The sequence below is a fragment of the Octodon degus genome, unplaced genomic scaffold, assembly GCF_000260255.1.
Source record: "Octodon degus isolate 3935 unplaced genomic scaffold, OctDeg1.0 scaffold00037, whole genome shotgun sequence".
Taxonomy (NCBI): Eukaryota; Metazoa; Chordata; class Mammalia; order Rodentia; family Octodontidae; genus Octodon; species Octodon degus.
The window spans coordinates 2,834,155-2,859,353 of NW_004524613.1; the positions used below are offsets into that span (position 1 = coordinate 2,834,155).

Below are 25,199 nucleotides of genomic sequence, written 5' to 3' on the forward strand. Positions count from 1 at the left end.
ATATATATATGAATGGTTGAGCCTAGAGGCACTGTACCACTGAGCCACATCCTCAGCCCTTAATATTTATTAATTGGTTTGGTTTGATTTTGAGATGGGAACTCGCTATATAGTTCATGTTGGTCCTGAACTCACTATGTAGCCCAGGCTGGCCTTGGACTCATAGCAACCCTCCTGCCTCAGTCTCCTTAGTGCTGGGAATACAGGCATGTGCCACCATGTTTGGCTTTGTTTTGTGTTTTGAGACAGGGTCTTGAATTATAGCCCAGACTGGCCTTAAACTTTTGATCCTTCTACCTCAGCCTCCTAGATATCTGGGGTTATAAGCAAACACCAACATACCTGGCTTCAAATTGTGATAGGTATTTCATAATGCTTTCCTCAGAAGTTTAGTGGTTCAACAGGATATAAGATCAGCAGGATTTCTGAAAAGTTTAAGGCTACCTATGCTTTAGTATAAGATCAGGTATTTAGGAGAGGTCAGGTAAGTTAATATTGGAGGACTGGAGTTGGGTTTTTTTTAGTTTTTTTTTTTACAGTAAAGCTGGTTAGAATCCCATGAGCAAATACATAACTAGTAAAGTATTAAATATGGCTATTAGGAGGGCAGCAAGAAGGAGAGGTATGTATAACAGCTGCTGTCAGGGCAGCTTCTGGTGACTACTGTACTTATTTACTTTTGATCTTTTTTTCCTAGGACCTTAGCATCCTGAATCCTTTTGAGTTTATTGCCTTTAAAACTGATCTGGTCAGAGTCCATCATGCTGAAGTTAAAAAGTTCAGAGTCGGTCCGGGTAGTGGTTCGCTGTCGGCCCATGAATACCAAGGAAAAGGCTGCTTCCTACGACAAGGTGGTGGATGTGGATGTGAAGCTTGGGCAGGTATCTGTGAAGAACCCCAAAGGTACAGCCCATGAAATGCCTAAGACCTTCACCTTCGATGCAGTCTATGACTGGAATGCTAAGCAGTTTGAGCTCTATGATGAGACGTTTCGACCGCTCGTGGACTCTGTGCTGCAGGGTTTCAATGGGACAATTTTTGCCTATGGACAGACCGGGACTGGGAAAACCTACACAATGGAAGGGGTCCGTGGTGACCCTGAAAAAAGAGGGGTCATTCCTAACTCATTTGACCACATCTTCACCCACATCTCTCGATCCCAGAATCAGCAGTATCTAGTCAGGGCTTCTTACCTAGAGATCTACCAGGAGGAGATCCGAGACTTGCTCTCAAAGGACCAGACCAAAAGGCTTGAGCTTAAAGAGAGGCCTGACACTGGGTTGTATGTGAAAGACCTGTCTTCCTTTGTCACCAAGAGTGTGAAGGAGATAGAGCATGTGATGAACGTGGGCAACCAGAACCGCTCTGTTGGTGCCACCAACATGAACGAGCACAGCTCACGTTCTCACGCAATCTTTGTCATCACCATTGAGTGCAGTGAGGTGGGCCTGGACGGTGAGAACCACATCCGGGTAGGGAAACTGAACCTTGTAGATCTGGCTGGCAGCGAACGGCAAGCTAAGACTGGTGCACAGGGGGAAAGACTGAAGGAAGCAACCAAGATCAACCTTTCCCTTTCAGCCTTGGGGAATGTCATCTCTGCTCTGGTGGACGGCAAAAGCACCCACATCCCGTATCGAGATTCAAAGCTTACCAGGCTCCTCCAAGATTCCCTTGGTGGCAATGCCAAGACGGTGATGGTGGCCAATGTGGGGCCTGCCTCTTATAATGTAGAAGAGACTCTGACCACTCTAAGATATGCCAACCGTGCCAAAAACATTAAGAACAAGCCAAGGGTCAATGAGGACCCAAAAGATGCCCTCCTTCGAGAATTCCAGGAAGAAATTGCTCGGCTCAAAGCCCAGCTGGAAAAACGGTCCATCGGGAGGAGGAAGAGGCGAGAGAAGCGGAGGGAAGGTGGTGGCAGTGGCGGGGGTGGGGAAGAGGAGGAGGATGAGGGAGAAGAGGGAGAGGAGGAAGGGGATGATAAGGATGATTATTGGCGGGAACAGCAAGAAAAACTGGAGATTGAGAAGCGGGCCATTGTGGAAGACCACAGTTTGGTTGCAGAGGAGAAGATGAGGTTGTTGAAGGAGAAGGAGAAAAAGATGGAAGACCTGCGGCGAGAGAAGGATGCTGCTGAGATGCTGGGTGCCAAAATCAAGGTACCCTCCCCTTCCTGGGAGTTCTTTCCTTCCTCCCTCCCCTTCCCTCTCCTCTTTCCTTACCTTCTTTCATTCAGTATTGAGGCTTACACGCAGCTCCTTTGTACTGAACTATATCCCTAGCCCTTTTTTTAATTTTTTGAGACAGGGTTCTCACTAAGTTGTTAGGTTGCCTGAGCTGGTCTTGAATTTGTGATCCTTCTGCCTAAGCCTCCCAGAGTGCTTATATTACAGAGCTGTACCACTATGCCTGACGAGTGCCTTTGTCAAAAAATTATATGAGGGACGCTGTCTCTCTCGGTTTTGTATTTCCAACTGTGTGATACCGACTGCCCAATAAACCTTTGTTTAATTGAATCAAAATGAAGAAAGGTTTTCAAATGGAAAAAATTAAAAATTGAATCATAGTAATTATTGCATATGTGCAAAATATGCATAGCAGAAAACAAAACAAATATCCATGTGTCCCTCCCTCCTAAGAAATAGAAGCTAAATTTGGTGTTTTCCGTTCCCTTGCTTTTCTCTAAAATTTTACCACATATGTATATCTCTAAATAAAATAGTTCCACATGCTTTTTTGTTTTATGTAAGTATGCTCCATGCAGTTTGCTTTTATTTGTCTACCATTCTGTTCATGTGATTAATCTATATTGATACTGTAGCTCGGACTTGTTCATTATTCCGTGGCAATCCCCCCTCCTGTGGGGTTGTTTCTGTTTTCTACTATGACTATTCTTGGACTTGGTTCCAGGAGGATATGTGAGTGTGCGTGCATGCGTGCGTGTGTGTTGTCTACATCGAGAGTCCAGAGTATGGAGCTTCCCCTTTTTACTATAGGAGGACAAATTGTTTTCTTGGGTGTTTGTTTTTCTTTTTTTTGTTTCTGAGACAGAGTCTCGCTATATAGTCCAGCCTGGCCTTGAACTTGAATGTATAGCCCAGCCTGGCCTCAAATTTAAGGTCAATATTTCTGCCCTCGCACTGTAATCCTGAGAGCTGGGATTACAGGTGTCTTACCACACCTAGCTTCTTAGTTCTGTTTTGTTTTCTGGTGAGGCTGGTAGTGGAACACTGGGCTTTCCCTGAGCTGGGTTGACAGTCTGTTTTATGAAGTGCCAGTGTGAACTGAGGCCTTGAGCAGAGTGAATTTTGGTGGCTTCTCATCTTTTTTTTTTTTTTTTTTTTTTTTTTGGCTTCTCATCTTTACCAACTCCTGAGATTATCATCAGATGGATGTCTTGTTTATCTGCTGGGCATACAGTGGTATCTCAGTGTGATTTTAATCTGTGGTACCATGATTATACAAGATACAGAATAGGGCTGGAGAGATGGCTCAGTGGTCTAAAGCACCTACTTAGAACAAGCTTAGCAAAGCACAGGGACCGCGGTTCAATCCCCCAGCACCACATGCCAGCCAGCCTTGCCCCTAGTGGGCTGAGCCGGCCACACACACACACACACACACACACACACAAATAAAATTAGAAAAAAAAAAGATATAGAGTAATTCCCTCACCCCTAAACTGTCCTAGCGCTATCTCCTTTGGCCAGCCTGTGCCCCAGTCTCTAGTCTGCACTGGTATACCTTACCCTGACCCCAACCTCCATCTCCCCCGCTGGCTGAACTGTATTCTGGAGTGTAGGGGCCGCGTGTTTGTATCTTCTCTGTGGCAGCAGTGTACTGTTCCTTTGACTCTGATGCCTCGACTCTGGCTGTCACCAGGTTTTAAAGCCAGAGGAGAGTTCAGAGCAAGCCCTGAAAGCCTGAGAATGGCCACTGGCTGACAAGCAATAAGCCAGAATTTATGCCAACTTTGATTTCTACCCTAAAATAAATCCATGTTTATTAATTGAAAATGACAGGTCTTTCATACCCTGCCTCCCTTGCTCTGTGAAGGTGCACTGTGTTTGTGGCTTCCTAGCAGTGCTTTCACAGTGCTGGGTTCTATTTCACTTTAGAGGCAGGGGTCTTAAAATCTTGAAAGTCAATTCAAAGACTTTCAAGAGCTCATGTGAAGCTATAGTCATAAACAGCACAATTAGGTTAATTCGTTCATGTAACTTTGTTACCATGGAATCCTTTATGGCACATGCCACTTACTCTCCATATCCTACACTGGAGTATAACTGGCTATGGCCAAGTTTGGTGGCATAATGTTTCTTAGGATCACATTTGTTATTCAAGGCCAGGAACACTTAGACTCTATAAATGACCTGGGGTACTTGGGGAACTCTGAGGTCCAAGGTGGCAAGATTCAGCAAGGTCTCTGAATTTTTCAGATGTTTCATCTATGAAAGAAGGACATTACTTCTGTCTTTCTCAATGTATGGATGTTGTCAAATAATAGAACAAAAATTTTGACACTGGAGGTTATTTGAGTTAGTAGTAGAGCCTAGCCCTTTTGTTTTGAGAAAAGAGGAAACAGGTTCAAAAGCGGGACTGAAAGGTGGCAGCAGGGTTTCAGTCCCTGTTCCTTTTGTTTGGTTGAATTTTTTGAGTCAGGTTCACTATGTAGCCAAGGTTGTCCTGGTGACAATCCTGCCTCTGCCTCCTGAGTGCTGGGACTGTGAGTATGTACCACTAGACCCAGCTCAGCTAATGTCTCTTAATTTATACAAGCAGAGTCATCTCAGCATTCTGGGAGGCTGAGACAGGAGGATCACAAGTTTAAGTCTAGCATGAGCAATTTAGCAACCTAGTAAGACCCAGTCTCCAAATAAAAACAAAGGACTAGAGCTGTAGAACAGTGGAGAGGCTCCCAATACTGAAGGGAAAACAAAAAAGCAAGATTGTAGAGTTTTTGGATTCCACACTGCTCAGGTAAAAATCACCTTGATGGTCCCAGCCCCCATCTGGATGCTGAAGGCGTCCAGTTTGTACATGCAGCCCAAAGCTGTCCTGGCATGCAGACTCCTCTCACTTCTGCCTCCTGGTGTCCACTGAGATGCCCCTGGTTACCACAGCCAGGTCTCTTCTTAGAGGCAAACCTGCAGGAGTTCTTTTTTTTCTACATAGTGAAAAAAAGTATGTGAGAGTGAGCACGGTCTCATTATGTAGCCCACGTTGCTCTCAAACCCACAGTGATCCTCCTAAGTTCTGGGATTACAGGGGTGTGCCACCATGCCTGACCAGGAGTTATTCTTGCAGTCATCCTCTCTGTCCCAGGTGCAGTGAAGCACAAGTCTGACCATGCTCAAGGAGAACTTGTCAGATTGCCTGAGGCCCCCTCTCCCTAACAGGCCTTGAAGTTGAGAACTGACTCTGCTGGTTTTGCCAGCTTCAGGTATCTCCACTCCCTACTGTATCCTCTCACAAATCTTTTTTTTTTTTTTTCTCTCTTAGTGAATTCCTGTTTTTTCCTGCAGCCTTCTGTCTAGATACTGCTTCAATCTGGAAGGTTTCTCTGAAAGACCAAATTCTCCCTCTTTGGCGAGTCTCCCTGTTAATTACTCTGACCTCTTCTCTTCTTGGGATGGCGTCTGACACCATCTGGTTCCTGCCTGCTTGCTTGTCTGTGTCCCTTGTGGACTCTGAGCCTCAATTCTCGTTGACATTTTTCTCCCCAGTACCTTGCTTTAAGTGGCCCTTGGTCTGTTCTAAAGTAGGCTTAGTGCTTTGTGCACACCAGGCAGGACAGTGCTTTGTTAAAGCCGAAATCCATGCATGTCTGGAGAAGCTGTGCCTTCAGTATTATTGAGGTTAAGGAAGGGTATCTATACACACATATGTTTCTCTCTGTTTCTTTGGTGGGGCTGGGCAGTATACTGGGGATTGAACTAAGGGCCCTTGCACTGAACTACACCCTCAGGTAACTCTACACACTTTATTTTTTTGAGACAAGCTCTTGCTAAGTTGCCCAGGTTAGGCTCACATTCACCATCGTCCTGCTTCAGCCTCTGTAGCAAGGATCACAGGTGTGTGTTACTGCTCCTGGCTAGCATATGTTTTGATATTTTTTTCCTGATTTTTTTTTTTTTTCTTGAACTCGCTGTGTAGTGTAGGCTGACCTACAGCAATCTTCCTGCCTCAGTATCCAGAGTGCTGAGATTACAGGCAGGTATCACGACACTTGGCCCAGTATATATCTCCCCCCCCCCGCCCCTGCCCAGTTTGTCCGCTTTAGCTCAATTTGGACTTCTTTATCTTTCTTGGGTTCCTCTATGAGGAGCTATGTTCTAGGGGAGACCATTCACAAGATGGATTCTACTTGTTTCTCACTCAGGCTATGGAGAGTAAACTACTTGTTGGAGGAAAAAATATAGTAGATCATACGAATGAACAACAGAAAATCCTGGAGCAGAAACGGCAAGAAATTGCAGAGCAGGTAACTTTGCATTCTTTTCTGGGGAGGATAGAGTTTGAAGTGAGTTTATGCCACAGAGCTAGGACCCTGGTGCAGGCTTTCTTCAAAGAGAATGGAGAGGAGATTTACCCATTTCAGAATGCTAGTTCAGACTGGTGGAACTCACAGCCCTGTGTTCTTGAGCTAACACAGTCTCTAGAACAAGATGCTAAGTTTTGTGCTATTGCTCAGAAACGTCGAGAAAGAGAGATCCAGCAACAGATGGAAAGTCGAGACGAGGAGACTTTGGAACTTAAAGAGACTTACAGCTCATTGCAGCAAGAGGTGGACATCAAGACCAAAAAACTCAAAAAGGTACGAGCAAACTGAGGCCAGGGCAAGGTGCCTTGGGGCCGAGGGTGAGGGAGGCCTCTGCTCTTGATGGCCCCTTCTCTGCCTCTCCCCGTTGCAGCTCTTCTCCAAGCTGCAAGCTGTGAAGGCTGAGATCCACGACCTCCAAGAAGAGCACATCAAGGAGCGCCAGGAGTTGGAGCAGACCCAGAATGAGCTCACCCGCGAGCTAAAGCTCAAGTAAGTGTGGGCTCCCTGCGGTACTCAGCTACCTGGGGGCTTTGGGCCTTGTATGTCAAGTAGGAAACTTCCCCAAGGGCAAGCCCCTGCCTGCTTCCTACTGGCTCAGCTCTCACTAACTGTTGTCTTCTGTTAGTCTTAAAAGAAGCACTTAACATTTCTGGGTCCATTTCTGGAAGATCACCAGATGATCTCCAATGTCTCCTCTATCTTACCTTCTTAAAGCTTTTAAAGTTCTACTGTCACCACTACCTACTGATAAAAGGGACTTTAAACAAAATTAGTTTGACCTTTTATTGAGAAATTGTCCTAAGCTGGCTATGGTAGCACACACCTATAATCCTAGGGCTTAGAAGGCTGAGGCAGGAAGATTGCCCTGAGTTCAAGGTGGACCTCAGCTACCTAGCAAATTCAAAGCCAGCATGAACTACATAGCAAGACCCTGTCATTTAAAAACAAAACTGGGCTGGGGATGTAGCTCAGTGGTAGAGCTCTTGCCTTGCATGCCTAAGACTCTCGGTTCAATCCCCAGCACACAGAGAGAGACAGAAAGGCAGAGAGAGAGAGAGAGAGACAGACAGACAGACAGACAGACAGGTGGACAGATGGACAGACGGACAGACATTGAGATTGTCCTGTTGCTCTAATGAACCCCCAGGTTATCATCACCCAGACTTAAGCACACTTTGAGAACCATTATTCTCATGAGGCCTGGGAAAAAATTCTTTGAAAACTCTCTAGGTGCTACTACTGCACAGCCTGGCTTAAGAACTACCTGACTCTCTTGCACATGCCTGTAGTCCCAGCTACTCAAAAGCCTGAGGCAGGAAGATCACAAGTTCAAGGCCAGCACGGGCAATTTAGTGAGACCCTGTCACAAAATAAAGAGGCCTCAGGATGTGGCTTAGTGATAGAATACTTACATAGCACGAGTGATGCCTGGCCTTGAATTCTAGCTCCAGAAGCTCCCAAAAGGAGAGAGAGAGCATGCAAAACATTTCTTTAGGAGTTGTAAAATGATATTTTCTATATTAATCCCTCCAGATTATCAGATAGATTACTATTTTTTCTTTTTTTTAATGTTTTTGGTACAGGGTCTACAAAGGGTCTACAAGGTCTCTCACTACATAGATCAGACTCCTAGTGAGTCTTCTGTTTTCAGCCTCCTAAGTGCTAGGATTACAGGCCTGTGTCACCATGCCCAGTGCCCAGTCTTGATCATCGTTTCAGCGTGCCCCGGGGGCAGGACCAGCACAGGATGCCAGGGATTGAACCCTGGCCACTACACTCTGCCTAAGCAGGAACTTTAGTCCACTGAGCTGTCTGGCCAGCCTTTAGATTATTTCTTTAAAGAAGAATTTTTGAGAGGCTGGGGAGATGGCTCAGTAGAATAAGCACTTCCTTGGCAAGTGCCTGAGTTTAATCCCTGTTTCTGCCAAAAAAAAAAAAAAAAAAAAAAAATTTTTGAGCTGGCATGGTGGTACATGCCTGTAATCCCAGCATTTAGGAGGCTAAGGCAGGAGGATTGCTACAAGTTTGAGGCCAGCAAGTTTCAGGACCCTGTCTCAAAAAACCAAAAACAATAAAGAAGAACTTTTCAAAGAGATTTTTTTAATTTGGAAAAGGGTCCTTAAAATTAAAAGCTTATGTTAGTCCTTTTTATACATAATGGAAGGGCCAGGGAGATAGCTCAGTAGAATAAGCACTTACTTGCTTGGCAAGCACAGGGTCCTGAGTTCAATTCCCCAGTACTGCAAAACACACACACACACACTGGACATCTAGAGAAAAGATCAGAACAAAAAATACCAAAATACTAATAATATTTGTATCTGGAGAGTGGAATTATGGGTAGTGACGTATTTCAATTTAAAAAAAAAAATACTTTTTAGACAGGGTCTTGCTCTATAGTTCAGGCTGGCCTTAAACTCACTATGTAACCCAGCCTGGCCTCAAATTTACAGCACTCCTCCTGTCTCAGTTTTCTGAGTGCTGGAATTACAGGTGTGCACCACCACGACGGGCCATATTTCATGTTTATTTTTATTTTTATTTTTTGGTGGAACTGGGGATTGAACTGAGGCCCTTGCACTTGCCAGGGAAGCGCTTATTCCACTGAGCCATCTCCCCTGCCCCTCATATTTCATGTTTTAGTGAGTAAATGAGACCGTTGTAATTAGAAAAAAATACGTAACAAAAACTGACTTCTGGAAAAAAAAAAAGAAAAACCTGACTTCTGAAATGTCAAACAAAGTAGAGGAAATTTCATCTCCCTACAAATGTTTTGTCCCTAAGGAGGCCACTGTCATTGTGATACGTCCTCTAATCTTTTGAATAAACAGTGAGTTCACCTGTCCTGCAGTATCCTGCATCTCTGTGGTGTTTGCTTTTGGCCCACCCATGTGAACACCCATTTGACATTATTTCCTGAGGCTTTGGAATAATGGAGGCAGTGATGGGGCAAGAAACAGTCGTCACTGTGGGTGGATGCAAACCTGTGGGCCCCAGGTCCCTTGTTTGCTGTGTTTCCTGGGAAGCGGTTGGGCAGAGGCTTTCCTCAAGGATGATCTTCATGTCAGTGGGCCAAATCCTTTTGGTCCTGATCGTTGCCCCAGCCAATTAGAATGGGCAGTTTTCCAGCTTGGGCAACAAGCCATGAGACTGGTGGAAGACCATTTCATTTCTAGTTCGCTTTCAGTGTTTTTGGAGACAGTGACCTGGCTTAGCAGCACCAGTGGCCCTTTCAAAGATCTTTGGACCAGGCATGGAGGCTCACACCTGGAATCAGTTCTATTGGGAGGCAAATACTGGAGGATCGCCACAAATTTAAGGCCAGCCTGGGATATACAGTGAGATGCTATCTGAGAAAAACAAAACAAAACAGTAAAGATTATTTGGGTAGCAAATGTTCACCCAAGGGTGTCCTGGTGGTCGCCTCTTCCTCAGTTGATTCCCTGCCTCATGCTGTGCCTCCCTGGGCAGAAATGACCTCTCCACTTGCCTGGGACAGACCAATCTTGGCACCTGTCACACGTGAGAGTGCTTCACTGTTATCTCATTGTCCCATGAAGGGACCAGGTGTCATTCATCTGGGTATGATGTTAGGTCCATGGCAGCTGCTCAGTAAATGTTTGCTGAGTGGCGTGACTCTTCACTGTGATCTCTGGGAACACTGGTGTGAATGCAGATGTCTAGTGACTCAGTGTTCATGGTACCAGGCTGTCAACTCTGTAGTTTCTTGGTTTGTTTTTTGAAGGAGAGTCTCATACTATTTAGATTAGCCTCCTAAGCTCGAGTGCTCTTCCTGCTGCAGCCTCTCAGGTTGCTGGGATCAAGGCAGGTGCCACTGCACTGGGCCATTTGTATATTCTTCATCTTTATTCACTCATATTACCTGTGTTCTGTAGGCATCTTATTATAGAAAACTTTATCCCTCTGGAAGAGAAGAGTAAAAGTATGAATAGATCCTTCTTTGATGAAGAGGAAGATCATTGGAAATTACATCCTATAACTAGACTGGAGTAAGTCATTATTTATTTTTAAGTAGACTTGCAGATGGGGAGGGAACAAAGAATGTTGAAAAGCTGGACTTGACCAAAGGAACATGGCAAGAACAGTTTGATGTATTTAACATCAGAACTAATTACATTTCTGACTTTGGCTGCTGTAGGTCCATGAGGTAAAGTTTGCTTTAGGAATTGGGAGCTTTGTCACCAGGAAGCTAAAAACTTATCACATTCCTGGTGCTTCCGTCTCCCCTCATTTTGTGAAATGTGCTGGGCACAGTGAAGGCAGCACCACGGTGATATTTTGTGTAGCAGTCAGAGCCTGAGTCCTACTGGGAACAGAGTACAGAGCTGGGGAGAACTCACAGCTGTGCTTTGGGTCTGCTGTCTCAAGAACTGCATGGTGCATGGTGAGCAGGATCCCTTCCAGCTTAAAGATGTATGGCATGCACATCGGAATCAGACAGCAGAAAATAGAAGCAGCTACTGCCATATGTCATCAGACCTCAGTCCTGGGAGTTACCACTCTGGTTCTGTGTGGCTCAGAATCTTCTGAGTGCTCATTTCATAGGATCAAGCCTGAACTGCGGGGTGCACTCCAGCCAGGGCCCTAACACTGCAGTCCATTTGCAGGAATCAGCAGATGATGAGGCGGCCAATCTCCGCGGTTGGCTATAAGAGACCACTGAGCCAGCACGCAAGAATGTCCATGATGATTCGCCCAGAGTCCCGATACCGGGTGAGAAGACTGTGCTTGGGTTTTTTCCCTTCTCTTTTGGAGGAGTTTAGATTTGAGCAGTCTGAATCTTTAGGCACTGTTCTGCAAAAGTTACAGAGTTTGTACCTGACTCCAGAGAGATCGACAACTTTTATAATATTATAACAAGCAATACAATAACATAGTAACTCAAGAATAATAAGTGAGAAGGTAGGAGGCTGAGGATCAGGACAAGGTACAGAGGAGAGTGCCACCTTCCTGTCCACTGAGGCCCGTAAACATTAACTGGAAGCTTCAGAATGGTTCTGTGGGAACATTGGAGCAAATGCAGATTTCTGGTAGCAGGATGTGGGCCCGTGCTAAAGAGCTTCTAGTACTTCCATTTCACATTGTATGTGTCATGTAGCCTTTAAAAATGATGTAAAATTTAGGGCTAATAATAATCCACATTGGGGCTGGAGAGATGGCTCAGTGGTCTAGGGCACCAACTTGGAACAAGCTTGGCAAACCCAGGGACCGTGGTTCGATCCCCAGCACCACATGCCAGCCAGCCCCGCCCGCTGGTGGGCTGAGCTGGCCACACACATACCACACACACTCTCTCTCTGTCTCTCTCTGTCTCTCTCTCTCTCTCTCTCTCTCTCAAATAAATAAAACAATTAAAAAAAAATTTAAAAAAAAAATCCACATTGCTGGGGCTGGTGAGATGGCTCAGTGGTCTAAAGCACCTATTTAGAACAAGCTTAGCAAAGCACAGGGACCGCCGTTCAATCCCCCAGCACCACATGCCAGCCAGCCCCACCCCTGGTGGGCTGAGCTGGCCACACACAAATAAATAAATAAATAAATAAATAAATAAAATTAAAAAAAAATTAATCCACATTGCCTGGCAAGCGCAAGGTCCTGAGTTCAATCTCTGGTACAGCAAACACAAACAAACAATAATAATCCCCAAATATTTCACAATAAAAATGCTATAGGGGGGCTGGTGAGATGGCTCAGTGGTCTAAAGCACCTACTTAGAACAAGCTTAGCAAAGCACAGGGACCGTGGTTCAATCCCCCAGCACCACATGCCAGCCCGCCCTGCCCCCAGGTGGACTGAGCTGGCCACACACACACACACACACAAATAAATAAATAAATTTAAAAAAAATAATGCTATAGAGCTTCTATTTATAAGCACTAGCTGTGTGCTGGGCCCAATAGCAAGTGCTGGACTGTTCTCTCTAATGGACTCCCCCATCTGCTCCTGCAGTCAGGGGCTGATGAAGCAGCCCTACAAGGCGCAGGGTATTGTTAAATTCAAAACCGTTTGTACTAGATGTATAATATGAATGTAAAAATCCAGTGCGTACATTTTGTCCATTTATTTTTTTGTTTCTTTGTTGTTTTTTTTTTTTTTTGGCAGAACCAGGAATTGAACTCAGACCCTTGTGCTTGCCACGCAAGTGCTTATTCTACTGAGCCATCTCTTTGACCCCTGTCCATTTGTTTTTTAAGATCATAAAATATAGTGTTTGTTTTTTGTCTTTTTTTTTTGCAGCACTGGGGATTGAACTCAGGACTTTGTGCTTGCCAGGCAATTGCTTATTCTACTGAGCTATCTGCCCAGCCCCTATTTTTTGTCTTTTTGAGACGGGTCTCTCTGTGCAGTTTAGGCTGGCCTTGAGCTCACTTTGTAGCCCAGGCTAGTCTTGAACGCATAATGATCCTCCTGCCTCAGCTTCCCAGGTGCTAAGATTACAGACTTGCACCCTCACGCCTAGCGATACACAGTATATTAACCATTTTTATTCTCTATTTTGTTATTAAATTTTGTTTTATTTTTCATTGAAGAAAATTATTTTTTATATTTTCTTTATTAATATCTACTTGTGTTATATTAAAATGTAAATTGAAAAATGCATTGCAAAATATATGAAAATAGAAACTTGGCCAGGCATGGTGGCGCACACCTATAATCTCAGCACTCAGGAGGCTTAGGCGGGAGGATTGTTGCAAGTTCATGACCAGCAAGGAACCTCTCTTTTTATAATATGAAAGTTCAAAAGTGTTAACTGGGCATGGTGGCATATACCTCTAATTCCAGCACAGGATGTGGAGGCAGGAGGATCAAGAGTGAAGTCAGCTGGGCTACATAGCCAGTTCAAGGCCAGCCTGGACTACAGCAAGACCTTGCCTCAAAATGAAAGTTTTGTTTCTCCCTTGGAATCAATGAAAAATAGGAGATTATTAGAATTAGCTCCTGGGGTGCTATTTGTCTTGACACTGAGTTCTTTAAAGTAAAATAAGGGCCCAGGGAGATAGCTCAGTAGAATAAGTGCTTACCTGGCAAGTGCAGGGTCCTGAGTTCAGTCCCTGGTACAGCAAAAAAAAGTAAAACAGATTTAGTAGATGAGATTTTTATACTGTGGAAGATGGGTGGTGGGTCAGAGTGCTTAAGATCATTTTTCTAGAAGTTTCAGATGATGTATATTTGGCCAATTATTTTGCATCTCAAGCAAAAACATTAAAGCCCACAAATCAAATATGTGACTTTCCTCAGGACAAATCCAGCCTGAAGGAGAATTTAAAGCAGTGATTTGCAAATGAGCAGTGAACCTACTTCCATCAGGAGAAATTTTATGCACTGTCTCAGCATCTAGAGTTCCTCTGCTCACCTTCTCACTGCTGTGGCCCCGCATGCCCGCATGCCTGCTCTGGAGCCTGGAGCTGGCTGAGTGGGAGAGGTGAAGCGGATACATTTGTGGTGCTTCCTTCTTTGTCCAGCCCTCCCAGGAGCTGTGAGAGGCTCACAAGACTTCGAGCAGGGCTAACTGTGAGGCAAGGCTCCCAACTTGGTTTTTTTTTTTATTTCATTTTTTGTATTTTAGGGAAGGGTCTACAGGGTATTCAGGGTCTCACTGTTAGATCAGACTCGCAGTGATCTGCCTGTTTATAACCTCCCAAGAGCTGGGATTACAGGCGCAAAAGTACCACCACACCCAGTCTCAGTTGCCATCTCCTTGTACCCCAGGGGCGGGGCTAGCATGGCAGGCCCAGGGATCAAACCCCTGGTCCCTGTGCCTGCTTACAGGCGCTTTAATACACTGAGCTGTTTGGCTGGCCCTTCCCCAACTTGTTTTAAAATGTTATAAGGGCCGGGGAGATGGCTCAGTGGAATAAGCGCTTCCCTGGCAAGTGCAAGGGCCTGAGTTCAATCCCCGGTTCTGCCAAAAAAATAAATAAAATAAAAAATAAAATGTAATTATGAGGACATACACTGTTGAGGATGCCCCTCAATACCACACCAGACTCCTCCCCTCTGCAGCTGAAAAGTCTTTGGGAGATTAGTGGTGGTGAATATCTTGTTTATAATCTTTTTGCATTTCTAAACTGTCTGCAATACAGGTTTTACTTAATTTTTTCTAATTATTTTCCTTAGGGTATAAGATATGATCCTTGTAAATAAAAAATAAAAGTAGAAAATACAGAAAAGCATAAAGAAGATCAGCTGGACATGGTAGCACATGCTGTAATCCCAGTACTTGAGAGGCTGAGGCAGGAGGATTTCTGTGAGTTCAAGGCCAGCCTGGACAACATAGTTGAAAGCTAGCTTAGACTGCATCATCATAACCTGTCTCAAAAAGCAAACAAACAAAGAACCAAAAGAATATAAGAAATAATCTATTATCCCACCAGGAAAAAAGTTAAACTATATTACTTCTTCTAGGCAGTCTTTTAGTCGCTCTGAATGGCAGGCATTTTGTAGTCGTGTCCTCAGAGGAGGTTAGTGTGCCTGTGTTCCGTGTCTGAAAGTGGACCAACCTAGTTGGTGATAACTTTGTTTCTGCAGGCAGAAAACACAATGCTGTTAGAACTGGACATGCCCAGCCGGACCACAAGAAACTACGAGGGCCCGGCCATTGCCCCCAAGGTCCAGGCTGCATTGGATGCAGCGCTACAGGACGAAGATGAGATACAGGTGGATGCATCATTCTTTGAAAGCACCGCAATTAAGAAATCCAGGGCCAGGTAAGTGGCTTTTGGTGCACTGTGTTTGAAAGAAGGATAAATCAAGCTAGAGGGTGGCAGGAGTGTTTGTTTACTATGGAATGCTTATAGAAATTACTAGAAGTTGTTTTTTTACTTATTCCACAAATGTGAGATGCGCTAAGTATACTGAATACCACAGTACCCAGTGCACCCAGTCCCTGCCATAAGAAACATGTGTTCCAGTGACCCAGGGTACGTTTCTTTAGTTCTTATTGGTGCGGGGAGCTCTTAAGTGCTTCATGATGCAGTTAATGATTTCCTGGAAAAAAAAGTATCTTCAGCCCCATTTTACTGAAAATTGGTACATAGAAAATGTGAGAAAGTAACTCTTTTAATTACTTTTCTGGTTGCTGAGGCAAAATACTTGACACCCACAAATTAAAGGAGGAAAGGTTTAGCCCAAGGTTTGTGAAAGTTTCAGTCCATAGTCCACTGGCTCCAAGGCAGGACAGCACAGCAGAGGGACATGACAGAGGAAAAAAAGTTTATGGAAGGGTAGGCAGGAGGCAACAAGCGGGGAGCCTGCCTTTCCTGTCTCCCATCCAGGCTCCAAGCCTATTGGACGGTGCCACCCCCATCTTCCCATTACCCACAGTCAGAACCTTGCTAATCTGGTCAGTGGGCTGATTCAGTTATGATACCCTTAGCGCGGTATTGCACACCCATGCCATTCCCAGAAGCTCCACTTGGGACCACATGAGGCTCTGGGGACATTTTAGATATAAACCATAATAGTAGCCAAATCCAAGGAAATTTAGCACGTAAGTATTCAGCCAGAGCCAATGTTCAAATCTTGATCTTTCTTAACCCATAATCCCAGCTGTGAGCCTCCTTACTAAATTAATACCCCACCAAACCTGTTTGGTGTAAAAGCAGAATTTTATCTTTGTAAATTCTGAATTTGAAATTTAAAGAAAAAATGGGATAGATAACAAAAATGAAAAATAATTCTAGGGCCGGGAGATGGCTCAGTGGAATAAGTGCTTCCCTGGCAAGCACAAAGGCCTGAGTTCAATCCCCGGTTCCGCAAAAAAAAAAATTCTATTTGTAAACTTTTTTTATTTTCTTGGAAATATGGCCTTGCTCTGTTTCTCAGGCTGGCCTCAAACTCTGGGGCTCAAGCAGCCCTCCTGTCTCAGCCTCAGGAGCAACTGGAACTACTGGTGTGTGCCACTGCACCGAGTTAGTATTTTTTTTACCAGCTGGGAGAGAACAGTCACACGCAGAACAATTGCTGAGCAGCAGAGAACCTTGCTACCTTGCACAGGTTTCCCACCTCTATTGGCAGCCCCCGTTGGCCATACTGGGGGTCATGCAGGGTCAGCCTAGTAGTTTTACAGTTGCTTGTGTCCTGGCTTTCAGGCCATGAGGAAAGGTCACCTTGAAATGTTCATGACGGTTGGGACTGCGTGATACCCACATGTGCTTGGCTTTTGCAGGCCTAAAAGTGGAAGGAAGTCGGGATCCTCCTCCTCATCCTCTTCAGGAACTCCTGCATCTCAGCTGTATCCACAGTCTCGGGGGCTGGTGCCCAAGTAAAGCTGGGCTCCTCTCCCAGGGCACGAGCAGCAGTGTTGCCTTCGCAGAGAAGAGACGAACATGAAGCTGCAGAGAGAACTTAAGTCTGGACTCAGAACTGTTCCCCTGAGGAGAAGCAATGGCCTCTACAGATTAACCAGCTTAATCTGGTGGAACATGCTGGTCCTAATCTGGCAGTCAGCTCCTCTGGGAAATGTCCTTTACATAGCATCTCAGAAATGCATGGGTAAGGTAAAGTGCGATAGCCCAAGAGGACAGCAAGAGAATGACCATGACTTTGCTTTTCTTCTCCTTTGTCTTCTCTCCACCCCTGCCCTCTTTTCTCTCCTCTCCTTTTGTAGTCTGTTCTTCACATTGGGCTCCCTTCTTTTGAAACAATGGGGCATCTTTGAAGCCTTTGGATAAAGTGACATTGAGGTTGAAAAGTGAAAACCCTAGATTTGACTAGGTGCCTGATCTTACAGGGAGAAATGAGGAATCTCATTTGCATCTAAGCCCAGGAGGACATGATCAGCAACCTTGCTTTCATGCCTCTCAGTAAGAAGTGGATCTGCTTTGGGGATCTGCTGAATGAGGAAATCTCTTCCAATTTCTGCTCCTGAAGGATTCAGTGTCAGAAGCAATAGAAATAACCATTCCCTTTGTCTCCTTAGAGAGTTTAAGGAAATTGCTTCTTTCAGACCTCAAAAGCCAGTGCCATGTCTATCTACTGTGTCACTTTACTCTTCATTTGCCACCATCTGTCCCTTTGTGTGCATACTCCAAACATCCCTGTGGAAGCCTGTCCTCTGCCTCTGGAGTGTACTTTTAGAGGGCCTGTTTTACAGGACAAGGGAGCTTGGCTCTGCCTTCTCTATGGGACTAGAGTTAAGACGTAGCACTTTTTCATTCCCCGTTTTATTCCATACTGGCAGAAAGAGCGGAAGAATAGCTAGGCAGAGGCGGAGCTAGAGAAAGAAGCCTCAGAGCAGCGGGAAGGGAAGGCAGACAGGTGGAAGCAAAGGAGTCTGGTTGCTTTCAGCTGTGAACTCATGAATCCTAGAGCCAGGGCTTCCGCCAGGCAGACTGTTACTCATTACCCAAGCCCAAGCTCGTAAGTGTGTGAGCACCATGTGTGTGCCCCATCAGCGTGTCCATGTACGTCTAAGAGATGGAGACCAAGAACTTGCCCAGTTTTAGAAATATGCTAATGTGCAGTTGTTGCCTTTTGTCTGTTAAAGTCCTACTGAATGACTAGACTAGGCTGGAAGTGCTCCTGTGTGGGTGTCTAAGTCCACGAGCCAAGCCTGAGGGGACATGGTGAGTCCCCAGGACTGCCACACTGGCGCACCTTGCTGGCATGGTGTCTCAGGAAGATGGCAACTCAGGTGGGCCTTGAGTTATATTTTAACCCAGTTGCTCAGTTCCCAGGGCACATTGCTGGATCGGAACCCATGGAAAAGAGGAGGTACCAAGTGCAACGTCTTGGCATTCTGGAAAATGGAGATCTGGAGTTCACAGCTCTCTCTGTGGTAGTAACCATTCCTTCTGAATCCAGAGCTCTGCTCAGCAGTTCCCAGAGCATAATGGAGCCTTTCTTTTTGTGGGATCAAACCCTACCTTATTTACTAAGAATTTGCCCATTTGAATAGGAACCAAATGATGTAGCCACAAATGGTTATCTACTGGTGAACATGTCTCTCACACCACATTCCTTCAAAGCTAGTCTGAATTCCATAGGCTGAAAAGGATCATGTAGCAAATCAGAGAACAAACTGTGGCTAACACTATACCTTCATACTGGTGTCTTGAGGTGGCTGTGTGAGTAAGGGTAGCTACATGACACAGAACTTTTCCAGAAGGTGAACGAGGAAAGCCAGGCTAAAAGGCCTGAATACTAATACAAGCTTGTCTGGTACTCTACTGTGTCCATTTGGTGGTTTGGGGACACTGTAAAAGGATACTCACTAGGAGATGAAACTATCCTTTTCTAAGCAGTCTCTGGTGCTTTTCTTCTCTCAAAATGGATCCGATAAATATTTGAGAAGAGCAGATGGTAAGACATGTTGCTGCCACCAGAATGGTGCTGCTTTTGGCTTCCAATTGAGCCACATGTGTAGAGGACATAGCAAGCCCATGAGGGCATTTGTGCTGGAATGTTCCAGAATGGTGGAGAGTCTTCATGCCAGCAGCTAGTGAAGTCTGAAAGCAAGTGTCTCGTGGGACCTCAGAAGACCATTGGGAGAAGGAGTTTGAGACTGTCTGCAACCTCACCAGACTCCCTTTTGCTCTGCTCAGTAGAATCTATCTGGTTTCACATTTTTACAGTCACACCCCTCCCAGACACCTGGATTCAGAACCCAAGGCCACAAATCCTAGGCATGAAGCACTTTCTGGAGACTCTGACCTAACATTGAATGGTTCCCCGTCCACTGCCTGCATGCTGCTTGACTTGCTCCACTCACACCTCCTTGATGAAGGGCACCAGAGTGTTCTGCAGCTCAGCCCTGGGCTGCTCTCTGCTTTTCCTGTCTGACTCTTGTAAGTCCTCCCTCACTGAATGTAGATTTGTCGCCAAGTTTCTGAGAAGTGTCGGCTCCCTGTAACACAGGGTGTCAGTTTTGCCTCACAGCCTCATTTGAAGTCCAGTGTACTGTGAATCCTTCTTGGACCATCCACACACCATCAGAGATGAAGTCCAGGCTTTTAATGTACCCTAAGCCATCCTGAAAATGCTCAGCTGGAACTAGTTATGAACAGTGGGCCTGGTGATTATCTACCGCGTGAGGCGTTGTCTTGTTCTATTTGGAAATCTGGCTCTTTTCTCCTTGCCCTTGTCTCTTGAATGAAATACTTTTGAGGTTATTTATGAAAGGAGAGGTCCCCGGAGGGGGGCCGAAGGCAGTGGGCTTTATGGCTCATTTGAGTTACTATTGATCTTGACCTTCTCTTTGGCTACTTTTAGACAAAGAATATGCCAATACTAGGGACTCTAAGTTTTACAATTGATATTTATTTGTATCATCTCTTTGTCTGGGAATGTAAAAGTGATTCTAAACTAAGATGTGTAATAAAATCAATCAGATTTATTATACTTACAAAAAGGTGACCTCATAAATGGCTGACACTTTTGAAAATAACTGTTGACTGATGCCTGTAGCTGACACACTTTATTTTCTTTGAATATTTTATTTTGTTACAGGAGGGTAGGAGGGGAAAAATACTGTATTGCAGTATTGGCATTTAAAATACATAGCATTAAGGAAGAAAGATGTAAAACCGGGGTAGGGCTGGGGCGTGACTTGGTGGTAGAGTACTTGCCTAGAATGTATGAGGCCCTGGGTTTGATCCCTGGCACCTCAAAAAAAGAATGTGGGTGAGGGGAGACAGTAACAAGTGCTTTTTACATTTTTCCATTGTGGCTCCTAAGATACTCAGGCCCAGAAAAGAGGGATGAAAGTTCTTTTTGCCTTTGTTTTGTTTTTACAGTTTATTTAAACTTATACAGTGTACTTTAAAATATATCCATATCTTTCCAGACATGGTGCTACATGCCTGTAATCCTGTCACTCAGAAAGCTGATGTAGGAAGGATGCATGTGTGAGGCCACTCTAGGCTGTATGGGTCAAGGCCAGCCTGGGTTATCCTCTCAAAAACCCTCCTCTTTTTTTAAAATATGAAAATATTTTATATTGTTTACCATTGGGGAAAAAAAAGAAATACCACAAATGGGCCACACTTCATCTTATGGTTTTTCATACCTCTACGCCTGCCTAGATGTATCCCAGGGGTTAGCACTGGGGGGGGAGTTGGAGGGGCACAGATTAGACCCAGAGCTGGTTCGGATTTAATTCTCTGTATCTTGGGCTTTTGTCATATAGTCCACCTTTCAGGGCTGTTTTGAGAATCTCACACTGCGTTTAAAGCAGAAAGCACGGTGCATACACCAGCAAACATTAAAACGTATGGGTACTGTGCTGTGCTCGGTGCTGCACACCTATAATGTCAGCATCATGCGAGACCGAGGCACGAAGATCTTAAATTCCAGTCCCAGCTGGGGAATTTGTTAAGATCCTATCTCAAAATAAAAAGAGCTGGGGATATAGCTTAGTGCAAAGACTCTGCATCCCATCCCCACTACCCCCAGAAAAAAAAAGTGTGTGTGACTCAGACAAAGGTTTCTTAATTGTGGTCTTTCAGTAAGATGCTCTCAAGTTAACGTGCGATGTCCCTGTACCATCCGCTCTTTCCCGAAAGAGTTAGAACAAGAAAAACCCATATCTTGGCACAGTCAAAGTTATTTTTGCTGCAAAATAAACGAGTTCAAAGGATTATATCACTGAGCCAGAATCCTCAGATGGGCTGGCGGTTGATTCAGCAGGACAGGGCACCTGGGAGCCTTGGAAATTGCTGCCCACCTATCTTCAGAATTGTTATTTTAAAAAATTGAGAAACTACTAAATCTTGGAAACTGTATGTTGAACTTCAAAGTGATTATTTAATCTTGGTGCTGATGTTGGCAGGCCCTCTGAAATGAGAGGTGCCATCTGAGTGAAGTTTACCCTGAGGATCTGGTCTCCAAGGACCATGTAGTGGTCACATCTCCAGTTGGATAGCAGTGGCATTTGTCACAATATAACCATAGCACATGCAGCTGTCCCCGGTTCATCCTGGTTTCTGTCTCTGGTGTTGTTAACCGCTTGGGGTGCCTCAGCTAGGTGAGCCCAGTGGGGTCTTGCTGTGGGGGCAGGAGGTGGGCCCAGGTGGGGCTGCTCACAGTCTCTGGGGACTGCAGCCCACACACTTAGTGAAACCCTCTTGATCTGCATTGGACACAGGAAGAGGAGTGACATGTAGTGTGGCCCCCGTGAGAAGAAACACAGGGGACAGTCTGGGAGCCTCACTACCCGTGAGAAGGCCTGCCCCTATCCCCTGCTCACAGGGAACCTCCTCTTGGTTTCTGGGTTATGCCAAATGCTTTCTTGCCCGGCACCTTCTTGTGTGCTCTGCCTGCTGCCTGGTACACTTCTCTCTCCACTTGCTTCTACTTGGGTCCTCTTCTCTGTCAGCTTAATGTCATCTCCTCAGAGAAGCCTTCCCGGCTGCTGTTCTGGTGCACCCTAACCCCATACACATACTCCTCAAATTTAAATATTTCCTTCTTAACCTTTTTCTCAACTTGCAATTATGGATTACTTTGCTATTGTCTTCTGTAAGCCTGATGTGTAGAAGAATTAGATGATGGGGCTCAGAGGTAGAGCACTTGCCAGCATGTGTGAGGCCCTAGGTTTGATTTCCAAGCATTATAAAGAATAAAGGAAATAAGTGCCAGGTATGGTGGTACATGCCTGTAATTGCACCAACGGGGAGGCTGAGACAGGAGGATTGCTGCCAAATTCAAGGCCAACCTGGAATACATAGATTCTGTCTCAAGAGAACAACAGTGAGCACAAGATCCTGAGTTCTATCCCTGGTCAAAGAAAAAATAAAAAGAACAAAAGAACAACACAGGGCCAGGGAGATAGCTCAGTAGAATAAGCGCCTGCCTGGCAAGGACAGGGTCCTGAATTCAGTCCCCAGTACTGCAAAAACAAAAACAAAAGAACAACACAAAGGAAATAAAGGAGCAAAGAAGAGTTAGGTGGTTGGGTAGGTGCTAACACCTACAGCTCAGAACCAAGGGACTGAGCGGAGTGAGGTGCTGAAGAGATGAAGGGAAGCTTTGCAGCGGAGCCATCAGAGTGAGTAGGTATCACCCACTTGGGCAGAAGGGCAGTGTATGCCTGAGAAAAGGGACAGCATGAACCAAGGCCTGGAGAGCTTCTGGTACCTGGGGAACCAGCAGGACTAGGGCAAGGGAGTGCAGAATGCAAGGCAGTCAGGGAAGTGTCCTGTTGGGAGGGGGGCACCAGAGGTGTGATGTTAGCCTGTTAACACTCCAGCTTTCTTCCCATGCCTGCCTCAGCCTGTCTGCCTGCCTGCTCTGATTTCCCTCTGAGATAACAAAAAGCAATTTCAGTAAGTGTGTGCTTCAGGTTTGCCTTCTCTTCACACAGGTTTTTATGGGCTTACCGGCAAATTCTGTTGTGCCAGGAGCTTCCTCAGAATAGCCCAGGACCCAATAAATTCTAAAGGGGAATTTCAGTTTGACTCCAAGGTGTTGGGGGTCCTGGAAATAGAACTTTGATATCTTCAGGGCAGTGGACAACATCTGGGAGAAGAGAAATTAAATTTCTGACACTTGAGTTTGAAGTTCGTCTTCCTCATGCAAGCAAACAAAAATTTCTGTATGCTGTGGGCCCTACCCTTCCCAAGCCACAGTCTTGTAAGGAATTATTACTATTCATAAAGAAGAAAATTTAAGAAGAGAGGCACCCATATGGCACAAAGGGGATCCCTGACTTTGAAAAAGGCATGTGAAACAATGATCAAGTTTTCCCAGGGACAGTGAGGAGAGCCAGGGTTTGGCCTCAGATTTACCTCTTCTCCCCCCACCCCCGCACTAGGGATTAAGTCCAGGGGCATTGTACTATTGAGCTACATCCTGAGACCTTTTGTTTACTTAATTTATTTTTTTAAATTTTGAGACGAGATTTCGCTAAGTTGTCCAGGCTGGTCTCAAATGTGAAACACCCCTGCCTCAGCCTCCCATGTAGCTGGATGCCACATCAAAGCCCTTGTCCCAGGGGTCTCCCACTTGGGGGTGGAGCCATGGAGTTAATAAAGCCCTCTGTAGGATGGCAAGGGGTCAAAAATACTTGAAAGAGAAACTAGTCAGGTCAGAGTTTAGTGCCATGCTGGAGGAGTGGCTTGGAGAGGCTGGGAGGTCAAGGAAGGCATCTGGGGGGCAGAGCCCCAATAAATGAGCAAGCTAGGCAGAGTGCAAAGGTCTGAAGCAGGCCTGGGAGGGGGCTGGGGGGGGACTGGGGTGACAAGTGGGTAGGGCCAGAATTGAGTTGCCAGGGATTGTATTCTTAGGGATGAAAGCTTTTGAGCAGAAGAGGGACACCATCTGACCGGTTTTCAAGGAAGGGAAGAGCTGGTGACTGGGACCTGGCTGTGTGGAAGAGAAGTGAGAATAAGCCTTAGGATACATTTTGTTTGCTGGTAATTGGATGTGAGAAGTAAGAAATAACAGCAGTTTCAAGGCTTTTGATGTGAAGCTTATTGAAATTCCACTTCTGCCACTCCTTCCATGGAGCTTCTATTTTGCAAATCAAAACAGGGCAGGGCTGTAGCTCAGTGATAGAGACCCGAGCACAAAGCCCTGGGTTCGATCCATAGCATTAGGAGGCAAAAACAGAAGCAAACCCCACACAGCTTGATGGAGATATAATTCATTTACCTAAATACAAGTCACCCATATAAAGCATACAATTCAGTGTTTTACAGAATAGTCACTGTCGTGCCGCTTTAAAACATTTTCATCACCCCCAGAGCAGCTGCGTATTAGTAGCCACTTCCATTTCCTTTTAACCCCGGGCCCCAGGCAGCCACTGATCTGCTTTCTGTATTCTCCGTCTACTTTTGGCCCTGTTAGGGGCCATCTATAACCTTGCCCATCTATAACCTCTCAGGTAATTGTGAGGTTTTACAAGATAACATGAAAAGGGAACTCGAGGTGTGTAAAAGAGCGCCCTGCCCCCAACTCGGCTTGCCATTTGAGCACAGTGGTGGCAAAGGGCCTGGGTGAGGGAACTGGAAGCTCAACAGTTTATTAGCTTTGAGATTTTGGCAATGTTGTTTAACCTCCCTGGGGCCTCGGATTCCTTAACTGAAAAATGGATCACACCAAGTGCTCCTAGGTTGTCCTGAGTCAAAACCAAGCCCTGGGAAGAATGCTTCATCTGTGGCAAGCGCTCAGTGAGTGTTAACTGCTGGGGCATTCTCACTATGAGTCAGTTAAGGAGTCCCGAAGGCAGCTGGCGGCTCCCAGCCACAGCAGTTCTGAATCCAAGCGGCTGCAAGGGTCCTGCAGAGACCACTACTTATTTTTAGACTTGACTGTACTTTTTGTTGGGTCAGTACCTCTGAAAAAGTCACGTGCCCCTCTAAACCTCAAGTTGCCGCCTGTAAAGTGGGGATAAAAATCATTCATACTTCATGGGGCTCTGTGAAGAATTTAGTGACCATTTTATTTTTGAGAGAGGGTCTTGAGGGCCAGGGAGATGGCTCAGTGGAATAAGCGCTTCCCTGGGAAGCGCAAGGGCCTGAGTTCAATCCCCAGTTCCGCAGAGAGAGAGAGAGAGAGAGAGACAGACAGACAGACAGACAGACAGACACTTGGTGTTTTCCAGGCAAGTTCTAAATTCATGGGCTTGAAATTCTCTGGCTTTATCCTCCCCAAAAGCTGAGATTATGGATATATGGCACCACACCAA

General features: G+C 45.4%; 1 protein-coding gene across 1 annotated transcript in view; it reads left to right on the forward strand.

Annotated features, from left to right (window-relative positions):
* Kif3b (kinesin family member 3B) overlaps window positions 1-21,146 on the forward strand; it is a 44,375-nt gene extending 23,229 nt beyond the window's left edge. The window contains exons 2-9 of the mRNA XM_004630802.2: window positions 698-2,165; window positions 6,389-6,490; window positions 6,701-6,823; window positions 6,921-7,039; window positions 10,447-10,560; window positions 11,179-11,284; window positions 15,101-15,279; window positions 16,740-21,146. Coding sequence (XP_004630859.1) covers window positions 762-2,165; window positions 6,389-6,490; window positions 6,701-6,823; window positions 6,921-7,039; window positions 10,447-10,560; window positions 11,179-11,284; window positions 15,101-15,279; window positions 16,740-16,839 — 2,247 coding nt within the window. The 5' untranslated portion in view covers window positions 698-761 and the 3' untranslated portion in view covers window positions 16,840-21,146. The remainder of the gene's footprint in view (window positions 1-697; window positions 2,166-6,388; window positions 6,491-6,700; window positions 6,824-6,920; window positions 7,040-10,446; window positions 10,561-11,178; window positions 11,285-15,100; window positions 15,280-16,739) is intronic.
* The last annotated feature ends 4,053 nt before the right edge of the window (window positions 21,147-25,199 follow it).